At 33.5% G+C, this 19,882-nt stretch overlaps 2 protein-coding genes across 3 annotated transcripts; one reads left to right on the plus strand and one right to left on the minus strand.

The window, feature by feature from the left end:
- Positions 1-3,487, minus strand: LOC107944674 (proteasome subunit beta type-3-A). Of its 2 annotated transcripts, XM_041095159.1 has the most exons (7): positions 3,259-3,487; positions 2,966-3,147; positions 2,756-2,863; positions 2,029-2,118; positions 765-849; positions 477-571; positions 1-251 (listed from the first exon to the last, which is right to left on the minus strand). In XM_041095159.1, exons 1-7 carry the CDS (start codon positions 3,262-3,264, stop codon positions 203-205), a joined length of 615 nt encoding a protein of 204 aa, XP_040951093.1. In that variant the 5' UTR covers positions 3,265-3,487; the 3' UTR covers positions 1-202. The 2 variants fall into 2 exon arrangements, with proteins under 2 accessions (XP_040951093.1, XP_040951094.1); XM_041095160.1 differs by lacking the exon at positions 3,259-3,487 and having other exon boundaries at positions 2,966-3,153.
- A 4,624-nt stretch (positions 3,488-8,111) lies between these two features.
- LOC121218257 (beta-galactosidase 16) lies at positions 8,112-13,454 on the plus strand. The gene is made up of 19 exons (XM_041095161.1): positions 8,112-8,552; positions 9,104-9,199; positions 9,312-9,424; positions 9,506-9,572; positions 9,675-9,767; positions 9,853-9,996; positions 10,152-10,246; positions 10,388-10,493; positions 10,622-10,706; positions 10,788-10,906; positions 11,007-11,171; positions 11,362-11,543; positions 11,665-11,756; positions 11,888-11,997; positions 12,115-12,219; positions 12,330-12,437; positions 12,535-12,680; positions 12,758-13,112; positions 13,197-13,454. The coding sequence occupies exons 1-19, from the start codon at positions 8,388-8,390 to the stop codon at positions 13,305-13,307; spliced, it is 2,457 nt and encodes an 818-aa protein (XP_040951095.1). The 5' UTR covers positions 8,112-8,387; the 3' UTR covers positions 13,308-13,454.
- Positions 13,455-19,882: the final 6,428 nt, after the last annotated feature.

Here is a 19,882-nt window from a genome sequence, read left to right on the forward strand (position 1 = left end):
TAATAATAAATCAGTTCCTGCATCTCATTTAAACTTTGGGTTAATGCATGCATTGATCCAACAAATTTTACCCCATCACATGCACCAGAGATTCACCCCTGCTGCCAATAATGTACACAACTTGGTCAATCAAACCTAACGACTAATCAACCTAAAGTTCCACAGTTCAGCGATGAAGAATCTTACAAACACTTGGTCCCACTCAATCCATCCTTCCTTTCAAAATCCTTTCCTTTACTTCTGTAGGTGTTCTGCAAAATGTAAATACATGACACCAATTGTGAAAGGTTTCAGCTATCAAGATATGCCATTATTCAAGAAACAAGTAAATACTCTTCAGTTTCTATCTCTATGACAAAAAGGGAAGGCTTTGGACGGTTAGAACAATAACCTTATTCTACTTTATCAAATATGACTCCACAAAAGACGATGCTAGCAAGAATTTAAACAAATGATATTAGTGTATATATACTTACACAACATACACATGCCCTCCCCACCCACTCAAACAGTCACGATCTACTGATGCAAGGAGAGCTTGGGAGACCGTTTCAAACAATTCCTCAGGTTCCTGAATAGTAAGAAAAAACCAGTCCATAAAGCATGAATTGTTTTACTGGCATGAAGAATTGTAACCTAATCTAATCCAAAAATGTCTTAGCTTTTAGGTTGCATGTAAAGGATGGAATTCTGCACTTCTTAAAGCCACTACCATGTATTTCAATTTGAGCAAAAGGAAAATAAAGAAAAAGAAAATGGCAAACCATGTTCTCCTTGAACATAGACTCGCAGGCACCATAAAGAGACTCTGAGGCAGTGCCAGCTACAACAAAATCTTTTGCCAGCTCCCTGCATTTCAAAGAAAGAAATCATAAACCAAAATAGTGTTGGCAACTCAGCATTTGCCTCAAGAGGCTCAGTAACTGAAACAAATAATATGAAGAAATAATTCAAACCACAACCAATGTTGTAAGGATCTGAACCAGTGGTCAAACCAGACAGATCCCAGTTCAACCATTACAAAATAATTTTTTTAGAAAATTCATTAAAAAAGATAAAGAAACAATAATAGAAAAATAGACATTCATTTTATAAATTGTAATAAAAAAATTAACAATTAAACTAATTTCAACCCAGTTTGACTGGTTTTTTATTGGTTAAACCTTCTCTAGTTTCATGGTATTGATTGAACCTGTTGAACCACTGATTTCTAGTTCAACTGGTCCGGTTCTGACAACCATAAACACAAATAGCATTTTCAAGTACTAATCAAACTCATTGGAACCCAAAATAATAAACACATGTACATGCAATATGAGCACTAATGAAGTGATCAAGCCTGTATGGCTACGCTAACAAGCACGCGATAATGAAGCAGGACAAAATATGATATCATCCAGAATTCCTTGTATGTTGAAAAACGTGCAAGAGATCAGGAGGAAAAGGAAATTGCAAATGCTGATATAAATGCTACTCAAATCCAAAACCTAGATCACTACTACTAAGTAACTTGGATACCTCTTCAGCTTGTTATTGTTATTTTAGGGACTGAAGTTGCACCTCTCCTCCAACAGAGAAGATATAAATATAATATCAGAAAAGAGAATAGGGCAACAGTTATCTACGAACATAAGCCAAATAGCTACTTCAGTTCTAAATATAAAATCAGAACAGAATAAGGCAACAGCTCTCTATGGACACATTTTGGCCTATGAGAATCAAGTCAAATAGCTATTTCATTGCGGAGATACTAACCAACAAACTTTTTAAAATCTTCTTTTTAATGCAATCAAAGTGAATATATAAATTTTGAGTTTCCTTGACACCCAAATAAAAATGCAGTACATTTTTAACATCTATATTTCCTAAACCTGTTAACATCAACCTACAAGATAGCAAATAAACATCTTTATAGAAGGAAATTAATTATTTAGTCTTGCAAAGCAATCAATGTGATATATCCAGTTTGTTTCTTGAAAATCAAAAAATAAATAAAAAGAAAAAAGGTGCACTGCATTTTCAACTTACTTGGCTCCAATGGAATCCATGGTGCAAATGAAGGGCTTGTCTTCATCTCCCAATCCAGCAATTACTGGTTGGCAGAAGTATGGACCAAACCTATAATAAAAAGGAAAATATGTCATAAATCTCATCTCTTTCACAACTCACATATATTGAGGTGCTCTCTTTCAAGTTTAACTCCTATTCCAAATCTAATCCTTCCTAGAGATTCCTCTCAACCTTGAGATATCATCAAGGAAGGGATTGAATTCATTATGAAAAGAAGAGTCCATCTATTACATCCCAAGGCTAAACACGAAAAGGGCAGGCCAAGAATAACTTTGATTATTTTATCATAAGACAAAGTGGATCATTCCCTTCAAGAAACGGAATACAATGAAGCATTGCTTGACAAATAAAGACACAAGTCTATCCCCTTGACATGAACAGTAACAAGTATTTTGCACAATACCATCTAGGAAAAACAAAACCCTTTTTTGGGATAGTTACAGAAAAAAAAAATCTCATGCCAATACTTCACTATTCCGACTATCTCATGCACCTGCTGCTATCATTAATTAATTAGTATCCGTCAATATTAATATTTGGCAATATAAAACAATACTAAAGCTCTCTATTTCTTCAATTAATCTTTAAAGATTAGCTCAAATGTGAAATAAAAAGAAAAACCCTAATTTAAGTAATCAATTGGACTAATCCAAAATATATATTTAACTGGGCGTTTTAAACTAACCTTTTCTCGTAAAGAATAGCAGAAACAAGGCTAGCAAAAGTCTCAGGTTTCATGTCCCTCTCTTCTCTTAGCTGATATAACTTGTGCCGAAACACAAGCCTCTGATACCTTCAAATATTTATTTTTTTAAAGAAAAGCCAAAATATCAGCATAAAAGACATGCTAATAATTCAAAAAGATAAAAAGAAAATAAGCAGATAGGGGGGTTACAAGGTTTGAGCATCGGTGGCGAGGCCAGAGAGGCCGAGAAAGAGTCGATCGTGGATTTTTGAAATCCTCTGGAAATCGGTGGCGATTGTTTGGAGTTGAACTCCGAGTCTCCGATCACTGGCGATAGCGAAGCAGTTCTTACCTACCATGGCTACGAGGGCACTCCCATTATACTCGAAGATCTGCATAAACATCCACCATACACAAGAATCAATATTTTTTAAAAAACTAAGCTATGAAGGTTTAGGGTTTTACGCTTAGCAAAGGAAATTAACAACAGAGAAATGACGAACCGACATCGGAGAATCAAGGGGGTATTTGAAATGAAATTTAGTTGCGATAAACTAACTAAAATTTTGTTTAGCAAATGTGATGTGAGCTTTAAATGAAGAAACTGCAAAATTTCTTGGAGATCACTCCACTTTGCAATGGTTCAAAAGCTTTGCACTTCTCTTCCAGCACAAATAAGAAAAGGGTTATTTCTTTTCAAGAGAAAGGGAAGCTTTTAAATTTGGGTAAAATTCAGGAATAGTCACCTATGTATGATTTAAATTACATTTTGGTCACTAAATTTTATTTTGTTATGAAATGATCATTAATGTTATTGATTTGTAATGTTTTGTTCACAAAGCTTTTTATTTGTTATGAAATGGTCATTGGGTCTACATTTGCAACTGTTATTTCTTCATTTGCATCTCCACTAGTTTGATTGTAGTTGGTTCATATTTGATAACTACACAAAATGACTATAACAACTATTGTGCGTTTGTTGAACATCTCAAATGTCTTGCTATTTGATGGGGTGCCTAAGGAAAATTTCTTCACCACTACGTACATTAAATTTCTTGTGATATACTTAACATTTGAAAATATAAGATGTACTCTCAAATACATAGAAATCACTTAGTGTTGGTTTCATTCACTCTCCACGTCTCATACAGAGTCATCCTTGTCTTGGGCCTTAATAGCACCTTATTAATCACATGGGTAATTTTGTTAACAACTTCTGCCTAAAACATGTAAGAAATTCCCTTGGCATTAAGCATGACTTTGGCATATCTTGGATCCTACGATTTTTTTTTCAACAACACCATTCTACTAGGGAGTCTTTTGTGTTTAAAACTCATTTTGAACGCATTTGTTATCACTGAAATTAGAGAATTCTTCATTCTCAAATTCTCTGGCATGATAATTTAGATCCTTATTATCTTTCCAATTAGCTAGCTCTTTTTATTCATTAGCTTATTGTACAACTTCCTAAAGGCTTTAAATGTTTCAGATTTCTTCCTTAAAACTTTATCCAATTGTATCTTGAGTAGTCATCTACACACATCAAGACATACTTCTTTCCATCTAAGATCTTAGTTTGCACAGGTCTAATTAAATCCATATACAAAAGTTCTAGAGGTTTAGATGTTTGTATTAGTTGCAATTGAGAATGTGCCTCATGATGTTGCTTAACCTTCATGCAAACTCCACATGCTTTGAGAATGGTTCCCCTAGCTTTGGCAAACCCTTTACAACATTATACCTCACCAAACATTATATTCCTTTGAAGTGAACATGGCATAACCTCTCAGCAAGGAGTTTTCATTAGTGAGTCTCTCATTTACCTTACACGCTTGAACTCGTTTATCTAGCATGGATTTGTAGGTTTTTATAAAGTTGTCAATAGACTTAGTATCACTATCACTTGAATTATTTGAGTCATTGCATCTGCTAACAACTTAGGAGGTAAATGTATCATAATTGTTAAAACACTCATCATCTTCTTCTAAGCTGCTTGAAGAATGTTCATCACTTTAGGTAACACAAAGTAACTTTTTTCTTCAAAGTATTGGCACATTTAGCTTGAATATAGCCAAAGTTTTGGCACTCATGATATGATATTCCCTTCCTTTTCTCCTTAGATGCATCTTCATTAATCATAACTCCCTTACCCTTTTCTTTACCAAAATTTTTGTTTGCATCAAATCTCCTATTTTTCCTAATCAACTATTTAAACGCCTTATTGAAATTTTGAGTGAGTAAAGCCAATTACTCCTGCAGCTTTTCCATGGTAGTTTCACCTTCAGTTGTAACTAGAGATGCAACTTGAATGCAATACTTTTTTTAGCCTTACCTTTGTTATTATTTGTCTCATCAAGGTTCATCTTAAGGGTTTTTAACGAACCAATGAGTTCACTAATTCACATTTTTTTGATGTCCTTTGTCTCATCAACAGTAATCACATTAATTGTAATTTTTTCAAGCAAAGATTGAAGCACTTTTCTAACTAGCTTCAAATTTGACTATTCTTTACCAAGTGCAAATGTTTGATTTATGATATCACACAAATTTGTAGAGAACTCATACAAGACTTCATTATCTTGCATCTTCAAGGTCTTAAACCTTGTCGTCAACTTTTGAAGCTTGGATTGTTTCAAAATATTGATTCCTTTATGAGCAGTTTATAATATAGTCCAAGCTTATTTAGCAATGGTGCACTTAGAAATGTACCTGAATTTATAGGAGTCTACTCTATAGAAAAATACATTAAGGGCCTTGGAGTTTGTATTAACTAGTTTTTCTTTATCGCTAGTTCAACCCACTTCAAGTTTAAGGGTTCCTAACCAATCAATATCGAGCACCAAGCTTTTTCATCCATAAACTTGATAAAAGCCCTCATCATTTCCTTCTAGTAGGCATAATTTTTGCCATCTAACATAGGGAGTCTCGAGATTGGTGTTCCTTCTATATCAATTTCTGTACTTAATGCATCAAGAGATTAGCTCTGATACCAATTATGAATTCAGTGGTTTTGCCTTTTAGATCTTCATTTAGTCGTAACTCGACAAACTTACTACAATTATAAATTATAAATGGAACACTAAAGTTTGATTATGCTTTTCGGAAACTTCCTACGTTTGCTTAAAAAGTAGTCCAATATAAATAAACAAGTACCATTGTTTTCAAAACCAAACTAGACTAAACAATTAGATTGTTGGATCGAGAATTAATTGGGGTACCAGTCTAGAATAAGGGGTTGGATCGATTGACTTGCGAACCAATGAGACATGTTGAACTGATTTTCTCTATTTTAATATACTTTTAAATTTTTTTAATAATTTATTTAATTGAATCGCACAAACCGATTGAATTGGGAACTGATGATCTGATTGGTTTAAGCACCAACTTGGTTTTGAAAACCTCGACAAGTAGAAGATGAGATTTAAGTTCAATTCACTGACAAAGTTGCAACATCACCCCTATACTCAATTTAGATCAATCTCCCCTCTGAAACTCTCCCATTGAAAGCTTAGTTGTAAACTTGAACAGAATTAAATGTTCTGTCTAAACTCATCAATAAAACAATGACAAACCTTTTCTTAAATAAAAGTATAATGGCTTGCTAAAGTGCAATAAATACGAACCACTATCTCCTCAAAACTATTTAATTCTTCAAATATGAAAAGTTCAGTTACATTAATACTTTATTCAATTAAGTTTCCAATATGGACACAATTAAAAATATTTTATTATTTTATAAAAATAAAATTTAATACTTTTTTATACAAAAATAAAATTCAATACTTTGTTTTTGTTAAATTAAAAAATGTATAAATTATATATATTTAAAATAACAATTTAATTGACTTTATATATTTTCAAAGCAAAATATTACAGTTTATAGCTATCACTTATCATAATTATAACCATTTCATATTTAAATAAAATATTTTTTACAAAATTATAATTGATTTTCGTGTTTAAAATTAATATCTATATATAGTCGAAAACTGAATTAAGCATCTTGTTAATATTTAAAAAAATATTATTATTTTGGATGCTAAATTTTGGGCATCTTGGATGGGTTGAATCTTTCATTAGACCGGAGTTTTGAGAGCATTTCAATTCAAACTAACAGCTTTGAAGTTGTTCACACCATTCAAAAAGAAAATCTAGGGAGTCCCAAGTTAGCATTGGAATATTCAACATGTTCTTCGAGAAGAAAATAATTGTGCAGATGACCTGATTAAGACAATTCGTGATAGGATAGTAAGACTTCGCTTTTTGGAAGATCCTCATCAGAGGTATCAGATTAATTTCTTTTAGTTGTTTTACTTTGTTTCACAAAAAAATATTGGGTACATCTATTAATATTAATTTTTATATTTAAATTTAATAAATTTTATTTTATAAATATTACTTTAATCAAATTCATTAATTAACTTTTTCCATATTAATGACAATATTAACCAAAATCCATTCAATAAAGCTTCTCATTTTGGTGAAACGAATACTCACCCAAATTTGACTTCAACCTGGGGTGAAGTCACAAACTTATTAATGGGATAATATCAATTTTTATATCTTTTAATAATTAATTATTTAATTTATTTTTTATTTATTAATGGAAAAAGTGTATTTTTTTTCTGTCTTAAATAAAATCAATAATTCAATTTAAACCGTTTTAATAAATATTATTTTTTTAATTTTAATTTTAATCCTCCTAATTTTTTTAATTTTATTTCCTAATCCATTAGTTACTTTTTTTTAATATAGTGATTTGTAAAGTTAGGAAAAATAATTAAGGTTGATTTAATTGATGGTTAAACATTATTTAATTATTAAAAAAAATACATTCAATGAATACTTACCCAAATTTGACTTCAACCAGAACCAGGGTGAAGTCAGGGGCAGGCCTTTGGCAACCTTGTTTAATGGGGTACTTCCATTAATAATTAATCATTTAATTTTGATTTTTTAAGCCTTTAATTAATAAAAAATTTATATCTTGAACCCTTCAAAAAGTTGATAATTCAATTTAAACTCTTCTAATAAATATTTTTAATTTTGATTCCTTGAAACTTATATTTAATTATTATTGGAAAATTTTGGTAAAAAAACTCATCAGTTCTTCTCAATTTTAATATTGAACAAATTGGTCCCTCTTAAAAAAGTCAAGCAATTTAATCTCATCAATTTCAAAAGTAAGCAAAAAATTAACAGAGATTAAATTGTTCTGATTTTTTTAGAGAGATAAATTTGCTCAATATAGAAATTGAGAAGGACTAAACTGGTATTTTTACCAAAAAAATTAGATTTAATCTATATAAAAGGAAACTAGTAAGAAAGTTGAAGGAAAGAAAGGGAGAAGGTTATAAAAGCTTTAATGAACTTCCCATGCAAAGCATCACCTCCATTACGCTTAAAAGGCAAATGCAATCGCCCCAAAAAAAATCCTTTCTTTTTTGTTGAAATTATAGTGTTTGTAAAGTGAACCAGATTACCGGCTTTCCTTTTCTTATGTTTTTCTTCCATTACCCTCCCTCAACCTCAAAAACCAATTCACAAATTCTCTGGGATTTTTCATTTAGTAGCTGGTCTATACTCTTAGATATGATTGAAAGCAGCATAAAAGAGTTTTAAACAAAAAGAAATGGGAAGTTGGTTGTTTTTGTTTCTTGTTGGGTTGTTTTTGGCTGCTTCTGTTAGTGGCGTTGGCTCTCGTAATGTAACGTATGATGGAAGGTCATTGATCATCGACGGCCAACACAAGATTCTCTTCTCTGGTTCAATTCACTATCCTCGTAGTACTCCTCAGGTATGTATGTATCTATGTATGTATGTATGTATGTACAATAATCTTCACTGTTACATTAATCTTTGAACCTTTCTTGAATGATTTACTGGGTTTTAGCCTGGAAAAAAGAAGAACAGAACTTGTTTGGTAAAATAGTCAAATACTTAATCTACAAGTTTTCAAGTTCTTGCCAAACTTTTTTTCTTTTATTGTTTCTTGATCTCAACAGTTCACCAAATCGGTTTGACATTTTTTCTACATTTGGTGGTATCAATATTCCCGGTTTGACTGCTCTCTATCATGACTAAAATGCTTATTGTTCTTTACTGACAGATAGAATATTAAAATACTCAAATTGAGTTTCATTTATGATGGTTTCAGGGGGATTCACTTGAATTTTTGAGTAGCTCACTGAGTAATTTCATTCATTTTAAGCACCTAAAACATGCCTTGGCTTTTTTAAACTAGTAACTATGGTTGAACAAGATCTTGTATAGCAATTTTGGTTTTTAGGTGTTTTTACATTTTCTTTAAAATAATCATAACATGGATTAATGCTAAATAACTTGCAGATGTGGCCATCTTTGATAGCCAAGGCCAAAACTGGAGGATTAGATGTCATTGAAACCTTGGTGTTTTGGAACCTACATGAACCCCAACCAGAACAGGTTGCCATTGATAACTATAATGTTCTTTATCTTTATATGTATTGTTGAGCAAAAAAAAAAAGGAAGAAAAAACCCCATAGATTGTAAAGCGGTTGAGATCATTGTTCTGCAGTTTGATTTTAGTGGACAACGGGATATAGTAAGGTTCATTAAGGAAATTCAAGCACAAGGTCTATACGCATGCATTAGGATTGGACCCTTTATTCAAGGCGAATGGTCTTATGGGTAATTAGATTACTTTCTGCAGTACTTAAAAAACCTGAAATCCTACTTAATCTTCCTTGGCCTAAAGCTAGAGGTTTGCAGGGGTCTGCCATTTTGGCTGCATGATATTCCAGGCATAGTTTATAGATCCGATAATGAGCCCTTCAAGGTGAGTACTTCAGTTTCTTACTTGCTATGGAAATGTTCAGTTCAGGGTTCTGAAAGACAGTACCAATCATTGATGCTGCCCTTCTTTTTGGTATGATGGCAGTATCAAATGAAGAAGTTTGTGTCCAAGATAGTGAACATGATGAAAGCAGAAAAATTATATGCTTCTCAAGGAGGACCAATTATTCTATCACAGGTTTAAGTCCAGAAAAATGAAACTATTTTATCATTTTGTTTTCAACTAATACTTTTTTTGTGACTAGCTGTTTTTTTGAATGCAGATTGAAAACGAGTATGGAATGGTAGAGGCCGCATTTAGAGATAAAGGGCCTCCATATCTTCGTTGGGCTGCAGAGATGGCGGTGGGGCTTCAAACTGGTGTACCATGGGTGATGTGCAAGCAAAACAATGCTCCTGACCCAGTGGTTGGTCTCCAATCACTTCGGACAGATTTTATAACCCTGATTATACGTTCCCATGATAATAATTTTGACTGACCTTCCATAATAATTTGAACTCTTTCTTTGAGTTGAATTTCCCCATCAGCTTTTCATTTTTGTGTACAATTGAGTGGTGATAGATTAATGCATGCAATGGGAGGCGATGTGGGGAGACATTTCCTGGGCCTAACTCACCAAATAAGCCAGCAATATGGACAGAGAACTGGACAAGCTTGTATGTTTTTGTCGATATCTTTTTATCTTTCCCTTTTTAGCATTGATGTTTACCGAGTTAAAAGTATACAAACATATACTATTTGAGCCCTTTTTATAGATGAGATCTTTGAAAAGACATATTTTTTAAATTTTGATGAAGTTATCAAGTATATGGAGATGAACCAGACATCAGATCAGCTGAAGACATAGCATTCCATGTTGCACTGTTCATTGCAAAGAAAGGCAGCTATGTGAATTATTATATGGTATGAAAATCTTTTCTAGATCTTCACCACTTGGTTAAATTTGTATTTCACATATTATTTAAGTTCATAGTCATATGGAGATGAAATATGAATCCAGCTAATTGTATAGCTTTAATACCTTGTTGTAGTACCATGGTGGAACTAACTTCGGAAGAACTGCTGCTGCGTATGTACTGACAAGTTATTACGATCAAGCTCCTCTTGATGAGTATGGTAAGTACAAATAAATCACATTTAACCTCTATTCAAATCTCTAGAATGAAAGCTTTTTTAACTTGTTAAGGCGTCTTTCAGGTTTGTTTAGGCAGCCAAAATGGGGCCACCTTAAAGAGTTACATGCTGCAATCAAATTATGTTTAAACCCTATGCTCTCTGGAGTATATACCACTATGGCTTTGGGAAAATCACAAGAAGTAAGAACATTGATCAAAATCGAACTCAAGAATTTTCTCTCTTTTAAACTTTTGGGGACCAACTAATCAAGAACATATTTCAAACTTTTGTTGGTAACAGGCCTTTGTTTACAGAGGGAATTCAGTCGACTGTGCTGCTTTTCTGGTAAATAATGACACAAGGAAGACTGTTGTAGTAACATTTCAAGATTCATTGTATGAACTGCCTCCGAAATCAATCAGCATCCTACCAGACTGCAAGACTGTGGCCTTCAACACTGCTAAGGTGTAGTTAAAATCCAAACTGATCAATTTTTCATGATTTGAGAGTTAAATCATACATGAATATTGTCATCTTATGCCAAGTTTTTTCTTAAATACATACCCATACATGGATATGAGGGTGTGATCCTCAAAAGCATACCATATTAGACAGCCACCTATATCTAACACTCACTTCAAAGTCTGGATAACAGGTAAGCACACAATACAACACCAGAGCGGTGGAAACAAGTAAGAAGCTAGATTCAATTGTAAAATGGGAAGAATATAAGGAAACTATCCCTACTTTTGAAGACACATCTTTAAGAGCCAACATGTTATTGGAGCACATGAATACGACAAAAGACAATTCAGATTATCTTTGGTACACCTTCAGGTAAGGTTCGAAAGGGGTTTTACTTCATTAATCAAATTTGATTGTGAACTTTGAGATGTAACCTGCCTTCATGTCTGAAAATACTTACCATATAATCTATATATTTCTTTAAATATGTTAGGTTTCAGAATGATTTTTCTGATGCTGAATATGTGCTTAATGTGACCTCTTCTGCCCATGTATTACATGCCTTTGTAAATGGATCATTTGTAGGTGAGTCTTATAATAATCACTTTAAGCATTTTTTTTCCTGAAGATTATATATTTGAATTTAATCTTTTGATCCTGCAACAATGTGATGAGAATCTTTTTGTTTTGTTCCTTCATTGTACTTTCTTCTTTAGGTTCTACTCATGGAAGTTTTAAGACTAAAACTCCCATCCTAGAGAGTAAAATTACTTTAAATAAAGGAACAAACTATATCTCCTTGCTCAGCGGAATGGCTGGATTACCGGTAATCATCAAATGCTATTCCCTTGTTTCCTCATATCTTAATGAGTAATTTATGTATAAGTGTATACATCACATGTCAGCTTAATCCTTATAGGTTTACCTTTGATTGTCTTTATAGGATTCAGGAGCATACCTTGAGAGAAGGGTGGCTGGAATTAACACTGTGAGGGTTAAGGGTGAACATGAAATTAAAGACTTTACCAGATACTCATGGGGATATCAGGTATGCATGCAAGCATGCATGTATTAATATGGTACTAATGATTCATGTCAGAGTTGCTAAACAGATTAATGACTGAAGAATTTACTGATACAAATGAATTTCTTCTTAAGGTTGGATTGTTAGGTGAGAAATTACAAGTATATACAGATTCTGGATCAAATAAAGTAAAATGGAATACATACGGAAGCTCGACTCATCAGCGGTTAACATGGTACAGGGTATGAAAGGCTGTTTTATCCTAGTAATGATTCAAAATTATGAACTTCACTTGAGATAATCATATCATTTAATTTCTATTCAAAATCCTGTTTTTAGACTCTGTTTGATGCACCAGCTGGGAAGGATCCTGTGACACTGAACCTTGAATCCATGGGAAAGGGTGAAGCCTGGATAAATGGCCAGAGCATAGGTCGATATTGGGTCTCATTTCTTACTCCAAAAGGGATTCCTTCACAAACACGGTAACAGCAAATTAGATATTCATTTGCATTTCATGATTTGTTCCATTGTTTTGATCTTTAATGTCCTTTCCTTTCAGGTATAATGTGCCTCGATCCTTCCTCAAACGAACCGATAACCTACTTGTTATCCAAGAAGAAGAAAATGGATACCCTCTTGGGATTTCCATCGACACCATATCGATAACAAAAGTGTGCAGTCACGTGTCCGAGTCACATCTCCCACCGGTAATTTCATGGCAAGGACAGAATAAAACAGAACATAACAACAGCAAGAAGCTCCACGGAAGGCGGCCTAAAGTCCAGCTCCAATGTCCACCTGGAAGGAACATTTCTAGGATACTATTTGCAAGCTATGGTAACCCTACTGGGGATTGTGAAAACTATGCCATTGGAAGCTGTCATTCATTCACTTCTTTACCTACCATTGAAGAGGTTAGCTTGAGAATAACACTTCAAATATGTGTATATATATATGCCTTTCTAGTTTTCATGGAATTTGACTTTGACACTTGACAGGCTTGTATGGGAAAGAGGATTTGTACCATCCCTGTTTGGAGAAAGAAATTTGGTAATGATCCATGTCCAGGCATACCCAAAACTCTGTTGGTTGATGCACAGTGCACATAAGAGATCACAGTTTTTTTTTTTTTTTTGTATGGTCAATAACAGATTCTCATATCATTCTTGGAAGTTAGACTTAGAGATGTTAATTAATATAAACCTTTTCATTTTAATAGATATATATAAATTTGTTGTTAATAAAAAATTAAAGTCGTAAAGCAACTCTTGGTCATGTCCTTGCTGCCATTTCCATGGTTTTTACATGATTAAAAATACGAAAAAGAGCACTTTTCTTTTTCTAGGCAAATTGACTGAATTTAAAACCCAAATTTAATCCACTTTCAAAAATGACTTTTGAGTAAATGTTTTCCATTTTTTAATCCAAGATTGTGACTTTATCCGGAATTGATAAACATTTTTTAATCCAAGATTGTGACTTTCCGGCATTGATAAACAGATTTTTCTTTCTATTATTGGGGGAATGTTATCTGAGAAGGGCTGGATTGGCTGGTTAAATTGGTTAGATTGCGAATTAATTGAGTACTGATTTTGAATATATTAAATTAGAAAAAATTACGTTTTGATTAAATTGACTAAAAAATCGATTGAATCTACTAAAAATTAATTGAACTGACAGTCAAATCGATTGATCTGAAAATTTTTAATTAAACCAATTATATCAATTAAACTGATGAATCAATAACTTAACCACATATCTAATTTAAAATACATGAGTGACGGAAACTAAAAAAAACAAATACATAAGAATCAGATTTTATATAATATTAAAAATAATACATTTTTTAATATGTGATGTGATGTGATTTTATATAACACTAAAAATAAAAATAATGCATTTTTTAACATGTGATGTGATGTGATTTTTATTATTAATATTTTGGTTTTCAGATATAAATGAGATGTTAATTATTAGAATTTATAATATCGAATGCTTATGCTACATTTAGTTATTAATGTAATAATACAAGTAAATATATATATTTAATATATATGTTTTAAAATACTTAAATATAAAATAAATAATAAATTACAAATTTAAACTTGTAAAAACTTTTATAAAAAATGAGACTTCAAGATAGTCGAATTTTTTCATTTTTTTTAAAAATTGTTAGAATTAAGTGACCCAAATCTTTATTTAAATAAAATACTGTGGTAAAATAAAATAAAATAAAAGTAAAATCCCTATAGAATTATACTTTTTTATTTTATTTTAGAATAAAGGTTTAAAAAAACCTTATTAAACTCCATCTATTTGATATTATTTGAATAAGGAGTTTCACTCCTATTAGAATAAGGTTTACAAGCCTATAAATAGGCATAGTCTACTCCTCTTGTAATTAATTCGAATTCGACATAGTGAATTTTCTTCTTATCTGCCCGTGATTTTTTCCCGAAAGGGTTTCCACGTAAAATCTGTGTGTTCTTTATTTTTCTATTTCTTTTTCTTTGCGATATATTGTAATTACTGATATTATATTTTTCTCAAATTGGTATCAGAGCTTCCGGGTTGTTCATCTCAAATCACGGTAATGACGTTTTTGAAGTACGAAATTCTGCTGTTAGATCGCAACACCATATTTGCGTTGTGGCAAATAAAGATGCAGGCAGTTCTTGCACAGATGGACTTAGAGGAAGCCCTGCTAGGGGTAGATAAGATGCCTTCAACATTGACGGAGGAAGAGAAGAAGCGCAAGGATCGAAAGGCGTTAACACAGTTACATCTGCATTTGTCTAACGAAATTTTGCAGGATGTGATGAAGGAGAAGACCGCCGCTGGATTATGGAAGAGGTTGGAACAAATATGTATGTCGAAAGCTCTAACTAGCAAGCTGCATATGAAGCAACGTCTTTATGCTCATCGTTTGGAGGAAGGTACATCTGTGCACGAACACTTAACAGTGTTTAAAGAAATTCTCTCAAACTTGGAGGCCATGGAGGTTCAGTATGATAAGGAAGATCTAGGGTTGATTCTACTTTGTTCATTTCCCCCGTCTTATTCAACCTTTAGAGATACGATTTTATATAGCCGCGAGTCTCTCACAGTTGATGAGGTTTATGATTCTTTAACCTCGTATGATAAGATGAAGCATCTTGTAGTTAAAACTGACTCTCAAGGATAGGGTCTTATTGTTTGTGAGAGACAAGATCGGAATGTTGATGATGATCGTGGAAGGACACATGAACGGAATCCTCGCAGTAAATCTAAGGGTAGATCGAAGTCTTTAAACAGAGGTAAAACTTGTAACTTCTGCAAGAAGAAAGGGCACATTAAATCTGAATGCTATACGCTACAGAATAAGATCAAAAGGGAGGCTGCGAATCAAAATGAAAAACAACTAGAAAATTTCGGTAAAGCTGATGTTGTAGAAGACTACAGCGATGGTGAACTTCTAGTCGCTTTTGTCAATATTTCTAAAGCGAGCGAGAAGTGGATCCTTGATTCGGGTTGCACCTTCCACATGAGTCCCAATCGGGATTGGTTTACAACTTACGAAAGAAATAGTGTCTGAAGGTATTATTTTGATGGGAAATAATGCTTCATGTAGAATTGAAGGTGTTGGAACAATTAGAGTTAAGATGTTTGATGGAGTCGTCAGAACACTAAGTGACGTACGACATGTTCCAGAATTAAAGAGAAATTTAATTTCGTTGAGTACTCTTGATTCAAAAGGGTATAAATACACAGGTGAAAGTAAGGTTTTGAAGATTTCCAAAGGTTCCATCATTGTGATGAAAGGGCAGAGAAAGATTGCCAAGTTATATGTTTTGCAGGGTTCTATTGTTACTGGTGATGCAGCTGTCTGATCCTCTTCCTTGTCAGATAATGATATTACTAAACTTTGGCATATGCGCCTAGGGCATATGAGTGAGAATGGTATGGCAGAATTGAGCAAAAGAGGACTTCTTGATGGGCAAGGAATTTGCAAACTGAAGTTCTGTGAGCACTGCATTTTTGGGAAGCAAAAGAGAGTTCAATTCACCAGAGGAATCCATAACACGAAGGGAACATTGGAGTATATTCATTCTGATCTCTAGGGGCCATCCAGAGTGCCTTCGAGAGGTGGAGCTAATTATATACTAACTTTTATTGATGATTTTTCCAGAAAAGTGCGGGTGTTCTTCCTGAAGCAGAAAAGTGATGTCTTGGAAAACCATGATTGAAAAACAGACGGGAAAGCAAATAAAATACCTCCGCACAGACAATGGCTTAGAGTTCTGTTCTAATGAGTTTAATAAATTGTGCAGTCAGAAGGGATCGTGAGACACTTGACAGTTCGTCATACTCCACAGCAAAATGATGTTGCAGAACGAATGAACAGAACGATCATGGAGAAGATTCGATGTATGTTGTCAAATGCCAACTTGCCAAAGTCATTTTGGGCCGAAGCAGCCTCTACTGCATGGTTTTTTGATCAACCAATCTCCATCCGTTGCCATTGAGAAAAAGACTCCACAAGAGGTATGGTCTGGTAATCCTGCTGACTATTCTGATTTAAAGATTTTTGGTTGTCCTGCATATGCTCATGTTGATAATGGAAAATTGGAACCAAGATCTATTAAATGTGTTTTTTTTTGTTATAAAGTTGGTGTAAAAGAGTATAAGTTATGGTGTCCTAAAAATAGAAAAGTTGTGATTAGCAGAGATGTTGTTTTTGATGAAACTGCTATGCTACCTAACTTATCTCTTAAAGACTCTTCCAATAAAGAAAATTAAAAGCAGGTAGAGCATCAGATTAATCTATAATCTACAAAAGAGTCGACTACTAAAGCCAGTACAAAAATTCAAAATAAAGTTACTTCTTCACCACAATACTCTCTTGCCAAAAACAGAACTAGAAGAGAAATTAAACCTCCAAAGAAGTATGCCGAGGCTGGTCTAGTTGCTTATGCTTTAAATGTGACTGAAGATATAGATGCAAACCAAGAGCCATCTAATTATTCTGAGGCGGTTAGTTACGAAGACTCAGAAAAGTGGATGTTTGCTATGCAAGAGGAGATGAAATCACTACACAAAAATCAAACATGGGATCTTGTGAAACTTCCTAAAGGTAAAAAGGTTGTTTGTTGTAAATGGGTGTTTAAAAAGAAATAGGGAACTCCAAGAGTTGAAGAACCCAGATATAAAGTAAGGCTTGTTGCAAAGGGTTACAGTCAAATTCTAGAAGTGGACTTCACAAATGTGTTCTCTCCAGTTGTGAAGCATAGTTTGATTCGAGCTTTGCTTGGTATTGTGGCCATGCATGATTTGGAGCTTGAGCAGTTAGATGTAAAAACTGCATTTTTGCATGGAGAACTTGAGGAGGATATTTAAATGCAACAACTAGAGGGTTTTACAGTCTCAGAAAAAGAGGACTATGTTTGCTTGCTGAAAAAGTCCCTTTACGGTTTGAAACAGTCACCAAGACAGTTGTATAAGATGTTTGATTCCTTTATGACTTCTCATGATTTTAAAAGAAGTAGCTTGGACAGTTGTGTTTACTTTAAGAAAAACAGTGATGGTTCTTTTGTGTATCTACTCCTTTATGTTGATGGCATGTTGATAGCAGCGAAAGATAAAGGAGAGATAAGAAAGGTCAAAGCCCAATTAAGTGAAAAATTTGAGATGAAAGACTTGGGACCAGCAAAGAAGATACTTGGTATGGAGATTCACAGAGATAGAAAAGCAAGTAAATTGTACCTAAGTCAGAAGAGGTACATTGAGAAAGTTCTTTGCAGATTCAATATGCAGAATGCTAAGCCTGTTAGTACTCCTTTAGCAGCCCATTTCAAACTTTCATCGGCTTTGTCTCCACAATCAGATGATGAGATTGAGTACATGTCACATGTTCCATACTCTAGTGCAGTAGGATCTCTCATGTATGCCATGGTTTGTTCACGTCCAGATTTATCATATGCAGTTAGTGCAGTTAGCAGATACATGGCGAATCCCGGTAAAGAACATTGGAAAGCAGTTCAGTGGGTTTTAAGATACTTACAAGGTAGTGGGTTTTAAGATACTTACGAGGTACTACCGATGTTTGCTTACAGTTTGGAAGAACTAGAGATGGAGTCATTGGGTATGTTGATGCTGATTTTGCTGGAGACCTCGATAGAAGAAGATCTCTCACAGGTTATGTCTTTACAATCGGAGGTTGTGCAATTAGTTGGAAAGCCACTTTGCAAACTACAGTCGCTTTGTCTACCACTGAAGCTGAGTACATGGCGATTACTGAGGCTTGTAAAGAAGCTATTTGGTTGAAGGGACTCTTTAGTGAACTCAATGAAGACCTTCAAATCAATACAGTATTTTGTGACAGTCAGAGTGCCATCTTCCTTACAAAAGATCAAATGTTTCATGAGAGAACAAAACACATTGATGTTCGGTATCATTTTGTTCGTGATATTATTGCTCGTGGTAATATTGTTGTGAGCAAAATTAGTACTCATGAAAATCCTGCAGATATGATGACTAAGTCACTTCCTATAACCAAGTTTGAGCATTGCTTAGACTTGGTTGGTGTTCATTGTTGAAGATAAACCTTTAAGGGGTTTTATGGAAGAGGTGGAGAAACTTGTTCGTTGAGAGTTCGCGATGAAGAACTTGTTCATTAAGAATTCGTGTCAAGGTGGAGATTGTTAGAATTAAGTGACCCAAATCCTTATTTAAATAAAATACTGTGGTAAAATAAAATAAAAGTAAAATCCTTATAGAATTATATTTCTTTTATTTTATTTTAGAATAATGTTTTTTAAACTTTATTAAACTTCATCTATTTGATATTATTTGAATAAGGAGTTTCACTCCTATTAGAATAAGGTTTACAAGCCTATAAATAGGCATAGTTTACTCTTCTTGTAATTAATTCGAATTCGACATAATGAATTTTCTTCTCCTCTGCCCCTGGTTTTTTCCTGAAAGGGTTTCCACATAAAATCTGTGTGTTCTTTATTTTTTTATTTCTTTTTCTTTGCAATATATTGTCATTACCGATATTATATTTTTCTCATAAATAAATTATATTAGTGACTAAAAATTATCAATTGTATTTAATTTATAGTTAATCATTGACTCAAATATTTATACATATTATCACTGCTTATGACTTGACTTTATTACTCATGGACTTGACCCCACTATTCATAGGATTGACATTCTGAGTAGGCTTTGGGCATGTTGAACACGTGTACCGTTCTGAGTCGCTTACTAGACCTCGCAGTCCCCTACATGCGAACTCTTTGAGTATATGCGAGCTGGGATCACAAGCTCCATTGGCTGCCCTTTCGCTGTATGCCTCACACATATCCATTTGGTGAGGCCCGGTAGGGTCAGGATAGACAACCCGAATCTTATCCGAGTTCCAAGTTGATTATTATTGGTATATAACAAACAGTTTCTACATCTAGATTACAGATTTGACAAATAGGTTCAACCTTTATTTTTCTCTTCCACAAATTTTCATTTGTAGCCAAACCATTCCTATCAATGTTTCGAGAAGATGATGCAGTCTCTACAACTCTAGTATCCATACTTTCTTTCAAAATATGATACCCTGATTTCACTTGAGTATTTACCATTAGGTCTCTGTTGGCCAAATAATTCTGTCATGTTCTTCTCTGCCATTCACCATTAAACAACATAA

Source organism: Gossypium hirsutum, chromosome D06 (genome assembly GCF_007990345.1).
Source record: "Gossypium hirsutum isolate 1008001.06 chromosome D06, Gossypium_hirsutum_v2.1, whole genome shotgun sequence".
Classification (NCBI taxonomy): Eukaryota; Viridiplantae; Streptophyta; class Magnoliopsida; order Malvales; family Malvaceae; genus Gossypium; species Gossypium hirsutum.